We start from the raw sequence: 23,045 nt of genomic DNA, 5'->3' as shown, positions 1-23,045 counted from the left end.
TCGTGGAATGCTTATTTTTTGGTATATAGTATATATCTTTTATTTTATTTTTTTTAGTATATCTCTTTTAAATTAAAATTGTCCCTTATGTTTTTCTCTTCCCCCACCCCACCCAAAAAGTAAAATAATTTATAACAGTCATTAAATAATACTAAGAGAATACTTTTAAAATTGAAAATGCTGCCCTAGCTGGTTTGGCTCAGTGGATAGAGCATTGGCCTGCGGACTGAAGGGTCCCGGCCAGAGGCACATGCCTGGTCTGTGGGCTTGATCCCCAGTAAGAGGCATGCAGGAGGCAGCCAATCAGTGATTCTCTCTCAATGTTTCTCTCTCTCTCTCCCTCTCCCGTCCTCTCTGAAATGAATAAAAATATTTTTTTAATTGAAAATGTTTATTCTCTTCATCGTTTGACCATTCTAGATTAAACACCGTCCCTTGTTGTTTTGTCTCTGACCTAGAGTACTCTCTGAGCAGCGCAGACCTGTCCTCACTGTCTGGCTTTAACACGGCCAGCGCTCTGCATCTGGGCTCAGTAACTGGCTGGCAGCAGCAACACCTGCACAACATGCCGCCGTCCGCCCTCAGTCAGCTGGGGTAAGCAATGTCATTTCTTCTGTAATACCCTTTTAGGATGCACTTTTAAATGACAAATAGCAGTCTCTAAATAATGTGCTCTAATGTCCCATTAGAGGATGTAAAATTCTACTCTATCAAAATCTGAAAGTAATTATCAGATCAATACCTTTCAAGTACCTTAAATATTGTCTTATTCTTTAAAAGGAGGGGAAGCTCTGGGATGATGACGTAAATTATTTTCCTATTGTTTCAGCCTATATTTATTTCTACTTCTCTCAGTAAAATTTTTTATTTAGTTAAGTTTTCACTTAGCTCATGTGGGACATAAGACAACATTTACAGGTATAAGTTCTTGGAGTTTTTTAAGGTACTTGAGAATCCTTAGTCAGCATGAACCATTCAGTTCATGCTAATGTTCCAGTAGTACTCATAGGATCAACAACTCCATTGAATAGTAATGTACTCATATATATGTAAATATATATGTAAATATCCATAGATTTACTAATTATCTAAATTGGAGTGTAAGAATCATTTTTGTTGTTTTCTGGTCAGAAGATGTATATTTCTGCCCCCTTGTGGTAGTTTTGAGATATGTCTTTACCATAGAAATGACTCCTGTCGTTAAACTATGGAATTGTCCAAACCTTTAAAAAGCCTCGATTTCACAATCACACTACGTGTAAACCAAACAGTTTTTATTTTAAAGTTTAAAACATGAATCAAAAATTAATAACTCCAAAGCTGAAATTAATCTTCAAAAGAAAATAGTAGGATGATATAAAATATTTAAAGAAAGCAAGCTTTTATATTTTGGAAACACCTTTACTTTTCTGCTGAGCATTCGGTTAGAGTAGTTAACTAGTTCTACATTTCTATTTCTAAGGAGATAATGAGCATAATATACTGAGTAGAATAAAAATTACTGATTGATGCCACAACTTCGTCTCTCTTACCCCTCCCCTGCTCCAGCAGCTTTCACTGGAACTGATGTCGCATAGATTCGTGTTTTGGGAATGGGGTCTTCATCCATTCAGCATTTGCTTATGTGCATTCTACTCACTAATCACTATTGTGGCAAAGCTAAACTTTCATATAAATAATAAAATTAATTCACATGACAGTGTCGCTCTGCTTTCTTGAAAAATTAACTAGCTAAGTAGACATTTATTGCAATAACTTTTTCAGGTAATTATCATTAAGTACATCATGCCGTCCAGGCAATCTTAAAACACATACACGCGGCAGAACACTGCTGTGACTCAGTTGCGAACCCATGTACGTGCTTCTTGGCAAAAATAAAGGTCGCAGTCCACTTCTCATTTTTCACGAAATTCATCCATTATAGAGGACTAGATTTCCTTACAAATTATCAATGTCAAAAGCTATATAATATTCTCTGAAAATGGTAGCATCTGACAATTTGCACTTTACATATAAAACACGTATCTATGTATTTTAATTACAATTTTTAAAATTCTCTTCTATTTCATGGGAAGAATCTAATTCTCTGCTGCTCTTAACAGAGGTTTCAGTGAAGGAGAAGGGGTGGGGGGACCGGACTAGAGAGGAAATGAATTACAGCAGCCAATCACGAAGCATTTTGTTTAGTTCTGATTCCTTTCAGTACCAATTCTCACAGCGCATAATTTGAGTCTGAATTTGGTCTATGAGTTTTTATTGCACTTAATTACTTCCCTTATCCCTCAGACAGGACACACTTCCAGTCCTTCTCATTTTGGCCCACTTACCTCCTTACTCCGCCTTCTTCCCTTCCTTCTGACACCCCTTGAGTCTCTCTCTCTCTCTCTCTCTCTCTCTCTCTCTCTCTCTCTCTCACACACACACACACACACACACACACACACACACACAAACACGTACACAGCTTTTCAAGAGGAGGTTCCTTCAGATGGACTAGCCCATGCTCACACAATTAAGCGTGACACTCTTTTTTGACCTCCCCCCAGGTTGTAATATTTATGTAAAATGAACTATATGAGCTGCCTTCATTTCTCACAGTATAAATTAATTTTTAAAATTGATTTTTTTTTTTTCCTGGCTAAAGCAGTTTCTTGTGCCTGTGGGGTGGGGTCACATTCTTTTGGCTAGGTACAGCCAAGTAAAGTATATTTCAGCCTGACCAAGACGGGCGCCACAGTTTCCTCTCAAAATTAAAAATTACTTTTTTCATGGAAATACCTTTAACTCTTCAAAACTATACTTTTAACGTTGTCCAGTGCCTGATTTTATCTAAGCAAGTTAGATAAACGGCATAAACTGATTTGATGTAGGGAATAGAGATGACTGGCGGAAGGAACTTGCCATCAAAGGTTCGTGAGAGTTGTTTGCATATTAAGATTTGAGCAAAAGACCCTTGAATTTTTAGGGCTTTTTTCCCCCCACCACCTAAAACCAGGGCAGCCTGTTTTCTGGGAGCATTTCTATACATCATCTTTGTTGAGGTGGGTGTGCAGGACATACTGAGAGGCGGTAACTTTGAATAAAGGCGAATTTTAAAAGGTTAGATAAAATATAGTCTGCTAGCCTAGTTTCCAGGAGAAAGCAGTAGGAAATTTGAATAAAACCATCCAATTATCTTTCATTTCTGAACAATTATGGGGAAGGGTAGGTGTCTTCCCAGTTGGAAGGCATTTGTAGAGCACGAAACCTAGCAGCAGGACTTGATAGGGGCCACGTGCACGTCTGGCTTCTGGCTTCCCCACCCACCTCGCTCTCGCCCACGCGTGTGAAATAGTTCACAAGGACCTGTGTCCACCAAAGTTTTGTTCTCAAACTCGCATACATACAGCTAAGTGGCCTTTAACATTCCTTTTCCTTTTCAAGAAAACACTTCCTCGAGAACAGTGGCGAGTCGATTAGATTTCATTCTGTTTTGAATCCTCGACCACAGTACAATGAAGCCGAATCTCAGCTATCACTGACGTTTTTATGACTGTGCATTTAGTGTCCCTGGAACTACTCAAAATGCTTCATACATGCTTTCAGTGTCAAATGAAATGCCACCCAAAAAATGAACTTAGGAGCTGGCCTGTTTGTTTATAGGAAGGGATAAGCAGTAAATGTCTTGTCTTTTATGGGGACAAAATACAGCAAAATTTGTACAAGCCAGTTGATACTGGGAGAGAATGCAGCTTTCAAAAATTGTATTAAAGAACAACATTTTGATTATGTTACTTTTTGCTTACCTTATTCAGATTAAGTGCTTTACTAGTCCAAATCACCAATTTTTTTTTTTCGAATTTTCCATGTCCCCAGCCTGTGAAGACACAATTTAAATGTCAAAGGGCAGACAAAAGTATTTATGGATATGCCGCATATTTTCAGACTCCTAATACACATTCATTATTAAACAGTTGTATGAGTCATTGTAAGAGGCATTTCATTAAATTTTAGTGAAATGATCCTTTTTATCTAGAGCCAGGAAAATTCTTTCTTCCAGAAATCAGAAGATGATTTCCTCTGACATCAAAATGAAGCATTAAGTGACGTTGAACCAAGATAAAATAGCCCACCGTTATGGGTCCTTATGAAATACAGCTCCACCTCCATTTTAATATCTTATTGACTAAAACATTACTTAATTAAAACTCTTAGAAAATTAGTATAGAGACTGTAAAATAAATGGGTAATTGAAAATTATATATTCTTGATATAAATGCTAAAACTGCTTTGATTCTATAAGATTATAAAAGGCCCTGGCCAGCTTCAGGTTTGATCCCTGGTCAGGACACATACAAGAATCAACCAATGAATGCATAAATAAGTGGAATCTCTCTCTCTCCCTCTCTCTCTCTCTCTCTCTCTCTCTCTCTCTCTCTCTCCATATATATATATATATATATATATATATATATATCCCCTTTCCTCCCCCTCTCCCTCTCTCTCAAATCAATAAATAAAAAATTTTAATAAAAAGATCATAAAATCCAGAGAAGGAAGGGCTTATTAGGGAAACAAATAATTCTCCTTTATGTTATTCTCGACATTAGCTCATCTATTAATAAGGAAAGGAAAGTAATTCTTTGCCAGTAGGTGGTGCTTTTGTATAAAACATCACTCAAAGATAAACTCATTTCTGACTAATTTTGTATCTCTATGCATCTTGAGCTTCAATGGCATCTTTCACAAAGCCAGCCCCAGTTACTCCACGTTTTCCTCTGATATACATATACCTATTTCCTCACTGCTCATAATTAAATGTTTAACACCATCCAGTTCTCTCCATTGGAAAGTGCAATAATCGCATATATGGTTTGGCAGCCTTGCCTTCCTTTGTTTCAAATGGGTGTGCCTGTATGGATTATTCTTTGCTGTAACTCTTCCTCAGTATAAGAGGTTTCCGTATTCTATTGGCAATGTGGGCAAGTAATGCTGACTTTAGCCGTGGATGCCAGTGCAATCTGAATGTGCGAACAGTGCACGCCTCTTAACATTGACCTCGGCAGTAGGATTGTGGTTTATCCTGATAAAAGCCGTTGTGGTTGCTCATCTACACTTAGGGCTTCCTGCCTTTCGTGCCAGAGTTTCAAGTCCCTAAATTCTCCCACATTTTGTAATAAGGGCAAGTTATACTCTCCTGGAACAGATAAGGGCCAGGGGTGATAAACACAATAAAATTACACTAGACCCTTCTTTACAACAACCTTTTCTGAGGCAAATCCGGATTCACCAATTAATGGCAATTATAAATAAGAGGAGTGGCACCCTGAGTGCTCCAGCAGGGTGAGACTCGCATTAGGAAAGTTGAGGTAATTGTGCAAAATAAACAGCATTTTTATCCCATGTAGCTGAGAAAAGGTGAAGAAAGTAAAATTATATCGGTTTTAGTGAAGTAGGAAATCTAAGTGTTTTTAAGCAAACACTTTAAAGTGCTGCAGATAATTGTCACCCTCCTTCCTCCGTCCGCTTCTTTCGCCTTTCCCGGCTTTTCGCTAGATATGGTCATAGGTAGCCTTTCATGGACGCTATTCACTTCAAATTTGAACTCTTTTCCCTTTCTCTGAAGCCTGTGCAACTTAATGTGTAAGTGCTCGTTAAATTGAGAAAACCATTCATATTCAAAACAAGCTCTTTACACGAACTTTCAAACCCTGGCATTAGTAGATCAGGGACGTGTAACTCGAAAGCTAAACAATGTAATTTAAATCTTAGATTCGATTTTGGAGCTAGTCTAGGGAGAAACCGCGCAACACAGAGAATGCTTTTTCCAGCGTGTCTGGTTACCCCTTTCAAACCTGTAGGGTAGGCTCAGGGAGCTTGTCAGACCAGAGGTGTCATTCAGGAGCCTGGGCCCGCGAAACACTGTCCTCACTGGGGGCGAACGGAGAAGGCGCTGCCCCCTCCAGTGCTTCTGAGCACCCTCCCGCTCCGGGCATGCTCTGGTGTCGATGCGAGAGTCTTAAGCTGATGTTTGATGTAATTGTGAGTTCCTGGGGGCTCCAGGCCTCCTCCATCTGTAACTGGGTTTCCTTTCCTCCTACAGAGCTTGCACTAGCACTCATTTATCTCAGAGTTCAAATCTCTCCCTGCCTTCTACTCAAAGCCTCAACATCAAGTCAGAACCTGTTTCTCCTCCTAGAGACCGTACCACCACCCCTTCGAGATACCCACCACACACGCGCCACGAGGCGGGGAGATCTCCTGTTGACAGCTTGAGCAGCTGCAGCAGTTCCTACGACGGGAGCGACCGCGAGGATCACCGGAACGAATTCCACTCCCCCATTGGACTCACCAGACCTTCGCCGGACGAAAGGGAAAGTCCCTCCGTCAAGCGCATGCGACTCTCTGAAGGATGGGCAACATGATCAGATTATTACTTAATAGTTTGTGTTTTTTTTCTTGCAGTGTGTGTGTGTGCTATACCTTAATGGGGAAGGGGGGTCGATATGCATTATATGTGCTGTGTGTGGAAAAAAAAAAAAGTCAGGTACTCTGTTTTGTAAAAGTACTTTTAAATTGCCTCAGTGACACAGTATAAAGATAAACAGACATGCTGAGATAAGCTTAGCACTTGAGTTGTACAACAGAACACGTGTACAAAATAGATTTTAAGGCTAACTTCTTTTCACTGTTGTGCTCCTTTGCAAAATGTATGTTACAATAGATAGTGTCATGTTGCAGGTTCAACGTTATTTACATGTAAATAGACAAAAAAAGGAAACATTTGCCAAAAGCGGCAGATCTTTACTGAAAGAGAGAGCAGCTGTTATGCAACATATAGAAAAATGTATAGATGTTGTGGACAGACCCGGCAAAGGGTGGCCATTGGTAAACGTTAGGAACACGCCAGGTCACCTACCACCCTGAGAACGCTCACAAACCTGCAGGCGTATCATTGGCGTATGGCACTCAATAAAAAGGATCGATGACCATTAAAAGAGGACCATACCTATTTAAAAAAAAACAGTGGGGTTTGAGGGCTAACGTATTTAATTAAATAAAGAACTCTGGGTCTGCATCTCTTATTAAATAAAAGTATAAAAATATGTACATTACATTTTGCTTATTTTCATATAAAAGGTAAGACAGAGTTTGCAAAGCATTTGTGGCTTTTTGTAGTTTACTTAAGCCAAAATGTGTTTTTCCCCCTTGATAGCTTCGCTGATATTTTAAACAGTCCTGTAAAAAAACAAAAAGGACTTTTTGTATAGAAAGCACTACCCTAAGCCATGAGGAGCTCCATGCTTTGCTAACCAAGATAACTGTTTTCTCTTTGTAGAAGTTTTGTTTTTGAAATGTGTATTTCTAATTATATAAAATATTAAGAATCTTTTAAAAAATCTGTGAAATTAACATGCTTGTGTATAGCTTTCTAATATATATAATATTATGGTAATAGCAGAAGTTTTGTTATCTTAATAGTGGGAGGGGGGATATTTGTGCGGTTGCACATTTGAGTAACTATTTTCTTTCTGTTTTCTTTTACTCTGCATACATTTTATAAGTTCAAGGTCAGCTGTCAAAAGGATAACCTGTGGGATTAGAACGTATCACATGGCAACACCCTAAATTGTCTTTAATACATTAGCAATCTATTGGGTCAACTGACATCCCTTGTATATACTAATTAGTTTATTTTATGCTTTTTATTTTTGAATTTTCATCAAATGCAGGGCCCCTTTCTGATCTCACCATTTCACCATGCATCTTGGAATTCAGTAAGTGCACACCCTAACTTGCCCATATCCTAAATTATCTGGTTGGTTTTCAGCCCAGAATTTGATATGCTTTTTAGAAATATGCCCAGAAGAGAGAAGCTGTGCTAGGGCCGTGTCCTGCAAATATGGCCCTAGAAATAAGTGATATGAAGTTTGCTCGATGTATAAGTTATAAATTCCCACAGAAGAAAAATGTGAAAGATTGGGTGCTAGACAAGAAGGAAGCAGATAAAGGGATAGTTGCTTCACCATCCGTTTTTAATTATTTTAACTGACCCTCCACAATCTTGTCAGCAATGTAGGACTGTTGAACAATCCCAGTGTGTCAGGACCCCCAAATGTCACTTCTGCATAAAGCATGTATGTCATCTATTTTTTTTCTTCAATAAAGAGATTTAATAGCCATTTCAAGAAATCCCATTAAAGAACCTCTCTATGTCCCTTTTTTTAAATTTTTTCAAGAAATAATGACTCTTGTCTAATATTTGTCTATAAGGGCTTCATTTTCAGACCCTTTTAAAAAGTGAGTGCCATTAAAAAAATGTTGATATCTATTGTTTAAAAGAGATTTCAGTCTAGGAATGATTTTTCTTCTCTTGGAATGTGAAGATCTGTCGATTCATCTCCAATCATACGCAGTGACATGCACAGCAAAGAGGATGCAGACAATACGATCAACACTGCTACATCGTGTGTAGGACACTTCTTACCCATTTCTTTTTTCTTTTACTTGTAAAGTTGCTATGTGTTTCTCATTGAAAAAGGCTGCCGCTGGGTGGCAAAAGCCAAGAGACCTTACTAACTAGGCTATATTTTTCTTAACTTAATCTGAAATCTGAAATTAGACCACAATGCACCTTTGGTGGTATCCATATAGGATGCTAACCTGCCTTGTACTAACGTTTTATATACTAAAAACAAGCAAAAATATCTATTAATCATTTCGTATATCCCACTACTCAAGGTATCCATGGAACATGAAAGAAAAAACATTTATGCAAAGGAAAAACAGAAAATCATTGCTGAAAATAGACATACGCACACACACACACGCATATACACATGTTCACACACACACACACATGCACACATGGGAAGAAAACTAAGAAGTCATTTTTCTCACCATAGATTTGATCCCATCCTTCCAACACATCTTTATAACTTGATGTGTATAAAATATGCAAACATATCACAAACGTTCTTTATCATTTCAAAACACTTGATCAATATCAGTAAAAACTTATCAGTGGGTGGGAAAGGGTCATTACGTGAAAATATGAAAAAATAGCCATATTAATTTTTTACCTGCACTTTGCCTCAGCAACAATGAAAAAGTGAATTTCTAATGCTGAAAATAAAGTAAGCTAAAGTGCCAGCAGAAGCCTTGGCTATTTATAGCAATTCTGGCAATAGTTTTATAAGAACATGAAAAGAGCAGAATCACTTGAAAATGGATGCCAGTCATCGCTTGTCCCCACTACTGAATTCATATAGAGTGGTGACAAGATCATGAAGGGATAATCTGAGAATTTTTTAAAGATGATTTAATGAGAAGAAGCACAATGTTGATTGTGATGAGTCACTCTCTGTAAACAATCACTGTCAATCTTTACCTTATACCTTATCTGTAATTTACCTTTTATTGTATTTGCAAAGCTAGTATGGTTTGGATTTTTATCACAGTAAATCCTTTGTATTTCAGGAGTTTAGGGCAGAGCCCTGAGGGAATGATGTTTCGCATAGTCCATCATAGAGAACATTTTAGGCAACATTCTTCACTGCAAGTCAAAGAACCACAAGTGGCTCTTACACAGCTCCAAGTATTGTTATGCCTAATCCTAGTTTAAAAGATTTTTGGGGTAACATTAAGCTTACATACTGGTAACACTGATGCAATATATGCAAGCTGCACAACCTGTATATTGTATGCATTGGTGCGTGGGAAGTTGTTCATTTCAACCTTTTTTAAAATTGTGTTTTTTAGTAAAATGGCTTATTTTTTCCCAAAGGTGGAAGTTAGCATTTTGTAATGATGAATATGAAAATGCCTGTCATCCTCAGATCACTTTAAGGTTAACTAAGGTGAGGATTTTAAAACAATTCAAATACACTTTTTAAGAGAATATCTGCCCTCTCACAATGTTATATATTTGTTTTTCTTACACACCATCTTTTAACTTAGAAATAGCTTTTTTTTCCTCCCTTTATTCTTTTGTTTGTTTTTCCAGAGAGTAATGCTTGTATTTCTTTCTTTAAAAAAAAAACAAAAAAACTTTTTTTCAAGAAGCAGCAGCCACTTGAACCCTCAATAAAGGCTGTTGCTTAAGCATGGCATACTTCATCTGTTCGCGTTTGTGCCATCTGCTGTGATGTCGTCACTTATACAGCGTGAATTTCTTGCCACTACAGATCTTTTGAAGATTGATGGAATACTGGTGTCTGTTAGAATGCTTCAGACTGCAGATGTAATTAAAGGCTTTTCTTAAATATGTTTTAACCAAAGATGTGGAGCAATCCAAGCCACATTATCTTCTACATTCAATTTGTCCATTTGGGTTATTTTCACAATCCGGTATTGCATTTGCCTTCCCTATTTGTACCTCAAATTGATTCATACCTCAGTTTCATACAGAGAGGTCAGCTAAGCGACGGATTCTGTTGTGGTTTGAATTCAGCACCAGTGTTCTCTCAGAGCAACATGGGCCTGAGGCACTGCAGGCGGAGGACTTGGATTGCTTCAGATGGTTTGCTGTATCACTTTCCTTCTTTTCCTGGGGACTTGTTTCCATTAAACAGTCATTCAAATAGCTTGTAAAAGAGGGCATACAAGCATTTGCAACAAATATTCAAATAGAGGCTCACAGCGGCATAAGCTGGACTTTGTCGCCACTAGATGACAAGATGTTATAACTAAGTTAAACCCCATCTCTGTATCTCAAGGGACTTCATTCAGCTGTCTGTAGTGGAAAAGTGGGGAATTTTCCAAAGTTTCTCCTGCTGGAAATAAGGTATAATTTGTATTTTGCAGACAATTCAGTAAAGTTACTGGCTTTCTTAGTGACGCAGTGTCTGTGGTGCATTTTTTTAATTAATGTTTTGCCTTTTAAATGTATTCTGCTTCATCGTGTGTTTTTAAAAGTAGCTTCTCCCACAAGCACACATGAGCTTTCTTAGTTTTCAGTTCAAAATAATCAAAAAGAGGGATATTTGTGTTTAAGAGGAAGGATGGGTATGAATTGGATCAGCGTTCTTGGGCTAATCATATGTATTTAGCCAGTGTGGGAAGTTCAAGGTTCTAATTGAGTTCAACTTCTTTATCAAGGCATTTCTGCCCTAGCCGGTTTGGGTCAGTGGATAGAGTTGGCCTTCGGACTGAAGAGTCCTGGGTTCGATTCCAGTCAAGGGCACATACCTCAGTTGCAAGCTCAATCCCTGGTCCTGGTCAGGGTGTGTGCAGAAGCAGCCAATCAATGTGTCTCTATCAGCTCTGTCTTTCCCTCTCCCTTCCATTATCTCTAAAAATCAATGAGAGAAATATCCTTGGGTGAGGATTAACAAAACTAAATAAATACAGTAAAGGAATCTTATTTTAAAAAAAAACAAACACAAAACTGCATTTCCAGGAAAGTCTTTGATAACTTGCTTAAATACACAGAATTTTCCAGAAGTCATAGTGAAAGAAACTACAATTCAATAAGTTAATTTTTTTAATCAAAATGTGTATAAAGCATTTCTAGACTTATTTCTGTTTTCTTCGTCAAAATAGTTTTTTAACCAAAAGTGGTTGAAAACATGGGCTTATATCTAAATATTTGAGAAAACTAGTAAGTGCGTACATTTTTAGAAACTCCAAGATTTATCCATTACCAAAATTTGATGACAATTGGAATGTCCTTAGAAAGATCAATGTAAAGACTAATTCAGGAAATGAAAAGGAAAATAAAAAGGCACTGACCAACCAACTGAAGAACTTGAACTTTGCATTAGCCGTGATGAAAAAAGGAATGCAGCTGGGGGAAGCATTGAATGTGGCTTCGAAATTGCAGTGTTTTTCTCTTCTTTGTTCTCTTTATTCATTTTTAGCAAACATTTATTAAGCAATTATGGTGTGTAGTCATGTGGTGGATTCTAGGATAAATGAAGAGATAGCCCTTGCTTTTAAGAAATTTATAAACTAATAGGAGATTAAAAGACTAATAGCAAATAAAACATGTTCTCAGAGGCTGCCGCCAAGTGCTAGGAGGAAACCGCTTTGGTCATCTTTGCAGCAGAGTAGGGCAGAGGACCCCGATGTGCACACTTCATAATCTGCCCACTTCGTAATCACAGGCAGCCTTTGACGTCTTCAGAGGGTGTAGGTGGGACAGGAAATCCCAGAGGGATGAGGACATGGCTGATTTGTGGGCATGTGACCCCTGCAGTCACATGCCCCCCTCCCCCCCTGCCCCTTCTCAGTTTTGCACTCTGCTATCACCATCTTGGGATTCTTATTTTTATCTTTGATCTTGTGTTTTGTAAGTGAAGTCTGATAGGACAGGAAAGCATGAATGTGAGCAGAGCAGATACACAGGAAAAGGTAAAAAGCTTTCAATTTAGTATCTTTAATCTTTTTCCTGCTTTTTAAAAGGACAGTTTCCTTTAGCTCTGAGCCCCACAAAGTAGGACTCCAGTCCTGAGGGCATTCTACAAGGAGGAAATAATAGGTACAAAGGCACAGAGATGGGAACGCAAGAGACAAATTTGCAAGACTGGAAGAGTTGTTTGGGGCCTGAAGTCTGGTGTTTTAGCAATTCAGGAAAAGATTTAGAAGAGATGAAATTGTCAAAATTCAGCAAATGATTGTGTTAATGGTAGGAATGATGATAGATAAGGAATTGTTAAGATTTACAGTATTAAGCTTAAATGATTAGGATCTTAGGCATGTCCAAATTGGAAATGTCCAATTTCTCACTGCTTTGTGAGAAAGGTAATTCAGTGTTTGGCATGCTCAATTTGACATAGCCAAGTAGAATATGAGATGTTGTAAATATAGACTTGAACTCAGGACACCAGCTAATGTTGAATATAAAGTTGTGGGGGGGAGGTAATAGGGAAAGCCTTGCACATGAATGAGCTTGTCAAGGGGAAGGTGATGGGAGAGGTAAGAAACAGGTACAGAGGGAGGTGTTGAAGAGGGAGGACTGTGAAGGAAGATAGTGGAGAAAAGGCCTGTGCAGGAATCAAGAAGGAGCAGTCAGACAAAAAGACAACAAGTGCTGTCAAGGCAAAAAGGGGTTGGGGGGCGAGGAGGGGGCGGGGAGAGCCATCGGTGACCAATGCCTTGGCCTTAGGTGGTATCTGAGAATAATTTCAATAAAATGTGGGCATGAGGTTGTCCAGCAGATGTTGTGAAAGTTCAGGCAATAAGTATGAAGTAATATGTAATGATGTTTGTGATTAAAAGGAGAGAGCTTGGTGTGAAGGGTTAGCACGGTCAAGGATGAAGGGCAAGGTGGTGCAAGATCAGGTGTTACTGGAGAATGCGTATGGGCTGGCGGAGACCTAAGGGGTCAGAAGGCAGACGTGAGCCATTCTAGCCAAAGGCTAAAGAATTACACTTTGGCCCAACCATCGTGGCTCAGTGGTTGAGTGTCGACCTATGAACCAGGAGGTCATGGTTTGATTCCTGGTCAGGGCACATGCCCGGGCTCAATCCCCAGTGGGAGGGCATGCAGAAGGCAGCCAATCAATGATTCTCTCTCAGCATTAATGTTTCTATCTCTCTCTCCCTCTCCCTTTCTCTCTGAAATCAAATATATATATATACATATATATGTGTATATATGTCATATATACACATATATATGTATACACACACACACACACACTTTGTGCCCTCAGGCCCAGTTTAAATGTGGCTCTTTCAATGATGCTTGGGAGTCTGGATTTAAAAGAGTTATTGAATTTGATAAAGGAAAACTGTTCAGATCAGAGCATCTGAGTTTTCATTTTGTAAACTGAAAAAGCCCTTTTTCCATTTTGTCTGCATATTTCTATGACAGTTTTCCTATGCGTTATCCCTACAGACAGACTTCTAAGCAAGATCAGTGATGATAGAGAAAAGCTGTGTTCACTCCCACTGTATGTCCCGCTTGAATTCACACTGTCTCTATTTTCTGGGAGCGAATGTCTCCAACACCAAAAATGAAGCTATTCCTTTAACCTCTCCTCTCCCAGGCACAGCCTCTTTCCTGGGGGACTTTTGCCTGAGAGTTATAGTTAGGAAAACACGTAAGGAAGTGTCCGTAGTTTCTGGCCCAAGTGGTTTCTGGCTTTAGCAGCAGCCTTGCAGATCATCAGCTCCATCACACCCCAGTCTTGGTCAGCTCGGGCTCGAGGAAGAACCTCCAGCCCTAAAGTGCCCATCCCTGGCAGCCAACTGCTGCTCTAGGCAAAATAGCAATGAGAATTACCTTGAATCTGGTAACTGGTACAATGGCCAGGCTGAAAGGGAGGCAACATGAACCGTCCGTGGAGCAATTCCACACCGAATGGAAAGGAGTTAGAAAAACACTTCACCCAAACACTCCAGTGCCAGTCATGCCAGAAACTCATGTTCCCGGCCCCTCCATAAAGAGCACCAGTGCCTGGGAGGTTTGAATGCCCGGCAACTTGCAGAAATGGGAAAATGGGTGCGTGAGAGTAGGTAGGGTGCTAGCATGTTGAGTACCTTCTCTGCAATTGCCTTGACCTATAGCAGTGGTTCTCAACCTTCCTAATGCCACGACCCTTTAACACAGTTCCTCATGTTGTGGTGACCCCCAACCATAAAATTATTTTCGTGGCTACTTCATAACTGTAATTTTGCTACTGCTATGGATCGTAATGTAAATATCTGATATGCAGGATGTATTTTCATTGTTACAAATTGAACATAATTAAAGCATAGTGATTAATCACAAAAACAATATGTAATTATATATGTGTTTTCCGATGGTCTTAGGCTACCCCTGTGAAAGGGTCGTTCGACCCCCAAAGGGGTCGCGACCCACAGGTGGAGAACCGCTGACCTATAGTGTCTTATTTCACCTGCTCAGTAACCCTGGATGCAGTTTTTCCAGAGGTCATCTCGTCTCCTGGTTGACAATCAGACCAGCTTTGTCCCTCACAAACTAAGTAGCATTTGTCAAGTTATTTGTTCCAACTATCCACTTTCTCACATAGCACTAACTCACAGGGTTGCTCTGAGGCCCAATTAAGACCTTTATAGTTGCTAATCATTGAAAAGATTAGAACCTACTCCCCTACAAGTTACTCAAAATAAACATGACTCTACTCTATAAAACACCAGAAAAAGAAATCAGTAAAGTTCTGATTTTTCTTTTGAGGACTACAACGTGTGTTGTTGTTGTTTTAAATTTCTTAACAATATCATATTCTTTCTCAAAGGACAATTTGGTCTGCCCCTGCTTTGCTGATGCCCAAAACATGTATTCTACTTACAGATAAAGAAGTGCCTTGCACTACCCATCCCACAGCATCCCACTAGTGGTGCTAAATATATCGACACAGGCTTTTCTAGAAGTAATAGTTGTAAGAGGAAAATTACCTCCTTCAAGCATTTATTTTATGAATATTCCATATAATACACTTGTTTCTCTTTACAAATAAGACCCCTGATGGGAAATGCAACCTTGTTTGTATGCAAGTTTATATGTGTAGGGTTTATGATTAAAATATTGATAAGGTGCCCATTGATAAAGGACTGTTTAAATAAATTATAGTACACCAACACAGTGGAATATTATAAAAGAGTTTTGGAAACAAAACAAAAATCCCGCTGTGTACTGATATGGACATTTTCCTGGATACATTGTTAGATTAAAAGAGAGCAACAAAGAAGTCGTGTATACGCCATCTTTCAGGTAAAAGGGCAAGATGCAAAAACAATGTGTCCTTATATTTGCAAAAGAAGACTGGAAGAATATGCAAAGAATCCAGCAGTCCCTACTAAAGGGCTGAGGGGCTGAGGTGAGAGGTGATAAGAATGGAGTCCAGACTTGGCAACATATACTTTTTCATGTTGTTTTGATTTTTGAACTGTATAAATATGCTACTTATTCAAAAAGAGAAAGGTTTTAGCTTAGGGGGAAAAAAGCCTTGCAAACGAATGTAAATGCCACACACAGTGGAATGATAGAAACCTCTCTTCCGACTGATGAGGCCTTTGGAAAATGCCAGTGTGTAGAGCAAACCTCAAGACTCTGGGTGTGCGTTTCGGATACTCCCGGGGCAAGAGCCTTCAGCTGTCATCTCCAGCTAAATGGCAGGAGTGACACCTCCAGGTTAGGGGCTTGCTTCTCTATTTACTCCGCTAATCGGCAAAAGAAAAAAAAAAATCCTTTCTAAAGCAAGCCGTTTGCCCCAGTTCAATCACAAATATCCTTTTTTAAGAATATTCACATTTTCCTTGCCATTTTTCCCAGCCACTTACCTACTTTTTCTCCCAGAATTCAGAATTTATTTCATAACACTTAATTTACTCTGCCTAATCAGGAGTCTATTTGTCTTAGTGAGCCATGTAATTTTAAGACAATAAAATACAGGGTCTTGGATGGGTTTCTGTTGAATGTACAGCTGCCCTGCTCATTGTCACTGTAAGCTGCTCCCACATGTGCCCAACCCAGCTCTAATAGTAAAACACAGAAAACATGTCTTCCTTACCCACGTCTGTGTTCATACAGTCAGCTGAAGTAGCATGGGCAGTATATCACGTTTTGATGGTTTCTCATTCGTGAGCTAAATTTCCAAGTAAAATGTAGAGACTCAAAATATAATTTTTTTTTTATTTCCCACCTTCATGTCCTCCACATTTACTATCCTGGTTTATAGCTGCATGCACAAAATTCTATCATTACAGCATGTTAAAGTATTGGCCAAATTAAAAAAAAAAAGAATATTTTCTCTACTTCAGAGTTCTACTGATGATAAAGGATATTGCTTTTTACCATCTCTCCCCCTAAATCTCAGTTAGTGATCATATTTTTCCTTTGAGTTCAATTAAGAAAGGACTCAAGAAAAACAAAATGGTTTCCTTTACACAGCTCGTCCTCTCAAAAATCCTCTTTAAAGATACTGACAATATGAGAATATATACAACAGCCCTTGAAAGCTCACCTTGAGAAGAACAGCTTTCTTTCTGCCCTTAACAATGCATTTTGTAAATTTTAAGAATAAAAAAGAAAGTAATATGAAATGTATGTAAGATCAAAAGAATTGACAGGATGCATTGAACTTCTGCATTTAGAAAATTATATATGACTAGTTATTAGATAAATCAGAATATAACCAATGCTGGTGTTAAGTGTGACGATAATCATCAGAGCATCGCTCATTAAAATATATGTGAGGACTACACTGAGCGGAAGAAGCTGAGCACAAGAGCGGGCCTACTGCCCAACTCCGTTCAGGCAGCAGAGAATCCCAGGCTGCAGACTCCCAGACCGGCCTTGCAACCCAAGAACAGACAGAACTCAAACTCATCTCTGGTAACAGAAATCAAAACAGTGGTTGACCGTGGGGAGTGGAGATGGACTGGAAGAAGCAGAAGGGAACTCCCTGGGGGTGATAGAAAAGTTCTATATCTTCAAGGGGATACTTTGTCAAAATTCACCTAACTGTACATTTAAAATCTGTGCACTTCGCTCTGTAAAATTTACCTCAATTTAAAAAACGATTATTTAAAGAGAACATTTATATTCAGAATATTATATAAGAAATTATATAATATATAGGTATTTTATATAAGAAAGAGTGGTAAGAGCTATTACTCCAGGTGCTTCTTGCTGAGGTATAGTAGGACCTGCTTCAATGCAGATAATCCTCAGATTTCCATTGATTCTCAATTTAAATCAAAATAAATGGCTCAAAATTATTCATTTTTTTATATCTGTGGAACACATTCCCCCACAATATTTGTTGATGGCTATTCACAACACTCATAGACAAAGGAAGGTAAACTTCAGTTCAATCCTGACCAAATAATCACAAACGCTAGAGTGGTAGAGGTAAATTAACATGATTATATTCAGACTGATGATGTAATGTAATAATGTGCATGGAATAATAAATCAACTACTTTAAGGATGAAGGCATTATGTGTTCCAGAATATTAAATGACAAGACTATTTTGCTATCAAGGGTCTTATACCATATTTTTACCAGGCTTGCTCAATATAATGTTAAATCTCAGAAAAGCAAAAAGAATAAGAAAGCCAGAATGTTGATCTTCTGTTCCTACAATGTCCCAAAAGAGACTTCACTTGTTTTGCCCCCAGGGAAACTAATTTCGCAATGTGTTCAGAACCAAAAACGATAGTCATATGCAACCAGTAAAATTGTACCACTTGCCTTTAAAAGTGATCATTGATCTACCCACTCCTTGAGGGTTAAGTAAAGAACAACAAAAATAAAGTCCAAGTGCATTTTGAGGCACACTTAGTGAAATCAAGTGCAAGGCCTATCTGCTTAAGTACTCTGAAGCTACCAGGGATGGAACATTGCATTCTTCTTTTAGTTATTAAGAAAAAAGATCCCAAAACATGAAAACACAAAATATTTTTCATAAAGTATTAGGTACTATTTGTTTTTATGCATTTAACCAAAAATATTTATTAACTCTGATTAACAGTTAGCATTTACACACACATCTACATATATATATCATATATATATATCATATATATACATATATATCATATATATGTATATGTGTATATATATGTGTATATATATATATATATATATATATATATATATATACACACACACACACACGTGAATGGCCAGATTATTATGACCACCTGACGTTTGTAGACAAATTAGCTATAATTTCATGCTGAAGTTGCTAGAGGGCCAGACCATTATAAATAGGGAAGCAGGTTGTTTACCATGACAGTAGAAGTGATTTTTTCTGAAGATAGGGATAAACAACACGATTTAACAGCCTTTGAACATGGGATATATATATACATATACTGAGTGGCCAGATTATTATGACTACCTGACGCTTGAAGGCAAATTAGCTATAATTTCACTCTGAAGTTGCTAGAGGGCCAGACCATTATAAACTTCTGAATAGCACAACACACCTAAGTATTGTTGCTGATCAAGTTCATCCTATCACGTTGATGGCATATCCCAATGGAGATGGCTTCTTCCAACAAGACAATGCGCCATGCCACGGTGCTCGTATTGTGCAGGAGTGGTTTCAAGAACATGAGGGAGACTTTACCTTGCTTAGGTGGCCCCCACAATCACCAGATCTCAATCCAATTGAGCATTTGTGGGATGAAGTTAAAAGAGCCATCAGGCAGCTGGTTCCACAACCATCAAATCTCACAGAACTGGACAGTGCTATTCATCAGGCATGGTGTCAGATTCCTCACATCACCTTTCAACATCTGGTGGAGTCAATGCCAAGAAGAATCACCACAGTATTGAAGGGAAAAGGTGGCCCAAAAAGTACTGATGGGGTGGTCATAATAATCTGGCCACTCATGTTCAAAGGCTGTTAAATTGCATTGTTTACCCATAACTTCAGAAAAAAATCACTTCTACTGTTGTGGTAAACAAGTGTGTGTGTGTGTGTGTATATATATATATACACACACACACACACTAATAAAAGACAAACATGCAAATTGACCATACCTTTGCTATGCCTTAAGCCACACCCACCAGCCAATCAGAGTGACTATATGCAAATTAACCCAACCAAGATGGCGGCCGGCAGCCACAGAGCTGGAGCAAGCAGGGGGCTTGGTTGCCCCAATGATGGAGGAAGCCAAGCTTCCTTCCTGCCACAGCCGGCTCTGAGCTCCACTCAAAGCAACAAAGTTTCAATTATAGAAGGTAAATAAACCCCAGATACCCGTGGCCACAGAGCTGGAGCGAGCAGGAGGCTTGGTTGCCCCTGGCGATGGAGGAAGCCAAGCTTCCCTCCCGCCCACCCTGGCCAGCTCTGAGCTCCTCTCAAGGCTACAAAGTTTCAATTATAGAAGGTAAATAAATCCCAGAATAAAAAAAAGAAAAGAAAAAAAGGAGAGGCTGGGAGCTTCCATCACCAGGAAGGCTTGGCCAGCCTGAAAACAGCCCTTAGCCCCTCAACCAGACTGGCCAGGCACCCCAGTGGGGACCCTTACCCTGAAGGGGGTGTGACCAGCTGCAAACACCCATCAGCCCCTCACCCAAGCTGGCCAGGCACCCCAATCGGGGACACCCTTCAGGGCAAACCAGCCGGCCCCACCCATGCACCAGGCCTCTATCCTATATAATAAAAGGGTAATATGCAAACTGACCCTAACAGCAGAAAGACTGGGAATGACTGGTCACTATGACACACACTGACCACCAGGGGGCAGATGCTCAATGCAGGAGCTGTCCCCTGGTGGTCAGTGTGCTCCCACAGGGGGAGCTCTGCTCAGCCACAAGCCAGGCTGATGGCTGCCAGCACAGTGGTGGTGGCGGGAGCCTCTCCAACCTCCTCAGCAGCACTAAGGATGTCTGACTGCAGCTTAGGTCTGCCCCCCCCCTGGTAAGTGGACATCCCCCAAGGGCTGCCGGGCTGCCAGAGGGATGTCTGACTGCCAGCTTGGGCCTGATCCCCCAGGGAGCGGGCCTAAGCCAGCAGGTGAACATCCTCCAAGGGGTCCCAGACTGCAAGAGGGCTTACGCCAGGCTGAGGGACCCCCCCCCCCCCCGAGTGCACACACTAGAGGCTCGGTGCACAAAATTTGTGCATGGGGGGGCCCTCAGCCCAGCCTGTACCCTCTCCACTCCAGGACCCCTCAGGGGATGTTCAACTGCCAGTTTAGGCCCAATCCCCAATCGGGCCAAAACCGGCAGTCAGACATCCCTCTCACAATCCTGGACCGCTGGCTTCTAATCACTCACCTGCCTGCCTGCCTGATTGCCCCTAACTTCCCCCCCTTGCCAGCCCGATCACCCCTCACTGCCTCTGCATGCTGGCTTGGTCGCCCCCAACTGCTCTCCTCTGCCAGCCTGGTCGCCCCTCATGGCCCTCCCACCGACCTGGTCACCCCACACAGCCTGCTGTTCAGTCATTTGGTCATCCCTCATTAACCCCCCTGCTGGCCTGGTTGTAGGCAGCCATCTTGTGAGGGTGTGAGGGTTAATTTGCTTATTACCTCTTTATTATATAGGATGTCATGAACATGAATCAGATTAATATGATAAAGCATCATAAAAGAGGCCTAGAGTTTGTCCATCTGGATGTCAGCCTCAGAATATAAGCTCTATGAGAGCAACACATTTCTACCTCACTTATAAGATCATGGCTTCTGCTCTATTTTTCTTGGATAACATCAAACAGTGATTTTGATAACACCTCCCAGTGTTTCTTCAGGTGAGCAAGCAAGGGTCCCACAGAAATGCAAACCATTTTATTATCAACTATTATATAGATTAAAATAGTCTCTAGTCTCAGTCCTGTGCTATTTTAATTATGCAATAAGTAATATCTTAAGTCAGCAATTTTCAACCATGCTCTGCAAAAATTTTTAAAACATACAATGCCTGCCTGGCTGGTGTGGCTCAGTGGTGGAGTGTCAGCCTATGAACCTGGAGGTCATGGTTTGATTCCCAGTCAGGGCACATGCCTGGGTTGTGGGCTCGATCTCCAACGTGGGGCATATAGGAGACAGCCAATCAATGATTCTCTCTCATCATTGATGTTTCTGTCTCTCTCTCCCTTTCCCTTTCTCTCTGAAATCAATAAAAATATCTTTTTTCAAAGAGAGATTAAGCAAAAAGTAAAGTTTTTCAAATATGGATTGTGGTTATAAAGACTTCTTTTATTTTGTTTGCATTTTTCTGTGCATTTGAAGTATTTTATACTCAAAAATAAAATATAATTTTAAAAATCTGATAATACTTTCTGGCTTTAACAAGCTCCTAGAAACAGAAGGGCTAAGCTCAACCAAAGAAGAATGCATCAACATAATATTTTCATTTATGCTGAAAATAAATGATTTATAATACCATACTGCATAGAAATAAAATCAAGTTGAATGTTTAAGGAGAAATACTGTCACATTTTTCCATTTTATCTGTAGTCCTACAATCTTACATCATGTTAGCATCTTTTCTTATATTCATTATTTGAGAGGTTAATAATGTCCTAATTTTAGTTAATTTTTGCAGAATTTCCAAATAAATGTAATTATACACAGGAATTTAAGAGTTACACAGTTTTGTGAAGGATAGTCCCTCCACTCATAATAATGAATTATTCTATAGGAGCATATTTCTCCTTACCAACACTTTACATATAATCCAGATCATTTAGCTATCAGGGGTTGTATTCTACTTACTCCATTCTTTGGTATGTTGCATCTTATTTTACCCAGGCGCCTGGGGGATCTTGTCTGAGAGAATTCTAGCTAATGTAATAATGTAACTCTGTTATACCAGCAAGAACTCATGTCTACAAACAGAAATAAAGCCAGAGTTCTTTAAGCTGGCTAAAAAAGTTTAGTCCAAGCAAGTTAGAATTGTCAATAATCTTACATTGAAAGACCAGGTACTCTCTAGATAGCATAATTGTGTACACTGTTACTGCACATAAATATGAAGGTTAAATAAGGAAAGGAGGGAGGCCCTGGCAGGCATGCTCAGTGGTTGGAGCATCAGCCCGTGAACCAAAGGGTCGAGGGTTCCATTCTTGGTCAAGGGCATGTACATGGGTTGCAGTACCTGGGTTGCTGTACCCAGTCAGCACAGAACCATTCATAGGCATTTGATATTATAGACATGTACAACACCAAATAGCCACATATCTGGCCCGTCAGGGCGCGTGCTAGAGGCAACAAATCTATGTGTCTCTCACACAATGTCTCTCTCTCTCTCTCTGCCTCTCTCTCTGCCTCTCTCTCTCTCTCTCTCTCTCTCTCTCTCTCTCTCTCTCTCTCCCTTTCTCTCCCTTTCTTCCACTCTCTCTACAAATCAATAGAAAAAAATATCCTCAGGTAAGGATTAACACAAAAAAAGAAAAGAAGAAGCAATTACATGTTGTTATGTGTTTATTTACAATTTTTCCTTCAGATCAGCACCCTTTCTAATAGTGAACTTCAAGGATTTTTTAATACTGGGCAGACTAATTTCTTATTCTTCCATTACAAAATGGATATATTCGGGAAATAGGACCAACATAATGGGAAGTTTGATACAACTTTTACAAAGTTCTTAGATAACTGAGTATGCAACGTCAGGCTTTGACCGTTTTTCTCT

The 23,045-nt window shown here is 39.6% G+C and overlaps 1 protein-coding gene and 1 long non-coding RNA gene across 20 annotated transcripts in view; one reads left to right on the top strand and one right to left on the bottom strand.

The window, feature by feature from the left end:
- The window catches only part of MEF2C (myocyte enhancer factor 2C), a 157,045-nt gene extending 149,691 nt beyond the window's left edge, over positions 1-7,354 (top strand). For 14 of the 19 annotated variants that reach the window (XM_081089022.1, XM_081089035.1, XM_081089021.1 and 11 more), the window contains 2 exons: positions 459-594; positions 6,083-7,354. In XM_081089022.1, the coding sequence (XP_080945148.1) occupies positions 459-594; positions 6,083-6,404 (458 nt within the window). In that variant the 3' untranslated portion in view covers positions 6,405-7,354. The remainder of the gene's footprint in view (positions 1-458; positions 595-6,082) is intronic. The other 5 variants (XM_081089025.1, XM_081089026.1, XM_081089027.1 and 2 more) reach the window with 2 other exon arrangements.
- Positions 1-23,045, bottom strand: part of LOC308517724 — a 56,477-nt gene that overhangs the window by 5,980 nt on the left and 27,452 nt on the right. Inside the window, exons 2-4 of the long non-coding RNA XR_013995869.1 lie at positions 11,713-11,885; positions 11,170-11,272; positions 3,786-3,856 (exon numbers count right to left, since the gene is read on the bottom strand). This is a non-coding gene — a long non-coding RNA (uncharacterized lncRNA). The remainder of the gene's footprint in view (positions 1-3,785; positions 3,857-11,169; positions 11,273-11,712; positions 11,886-23,045) is intronic.

This window comes from Myotis nattereri (assembly GCF_964212035.1).
Source record: "Myotis nattereri genome assembly, chromosome: 4".
In the NCBI taxonomy this organism is placed as follows: domain Eukaryota; kingdom Metazoa; phylum Chordata; class Mammalia; order Chiroptera; family Vespertilionidae; genus Myotis; species Myotis nattereri.
This window is presented reverse-complemented; position numbering and strand designations above follow the sequence as displayed.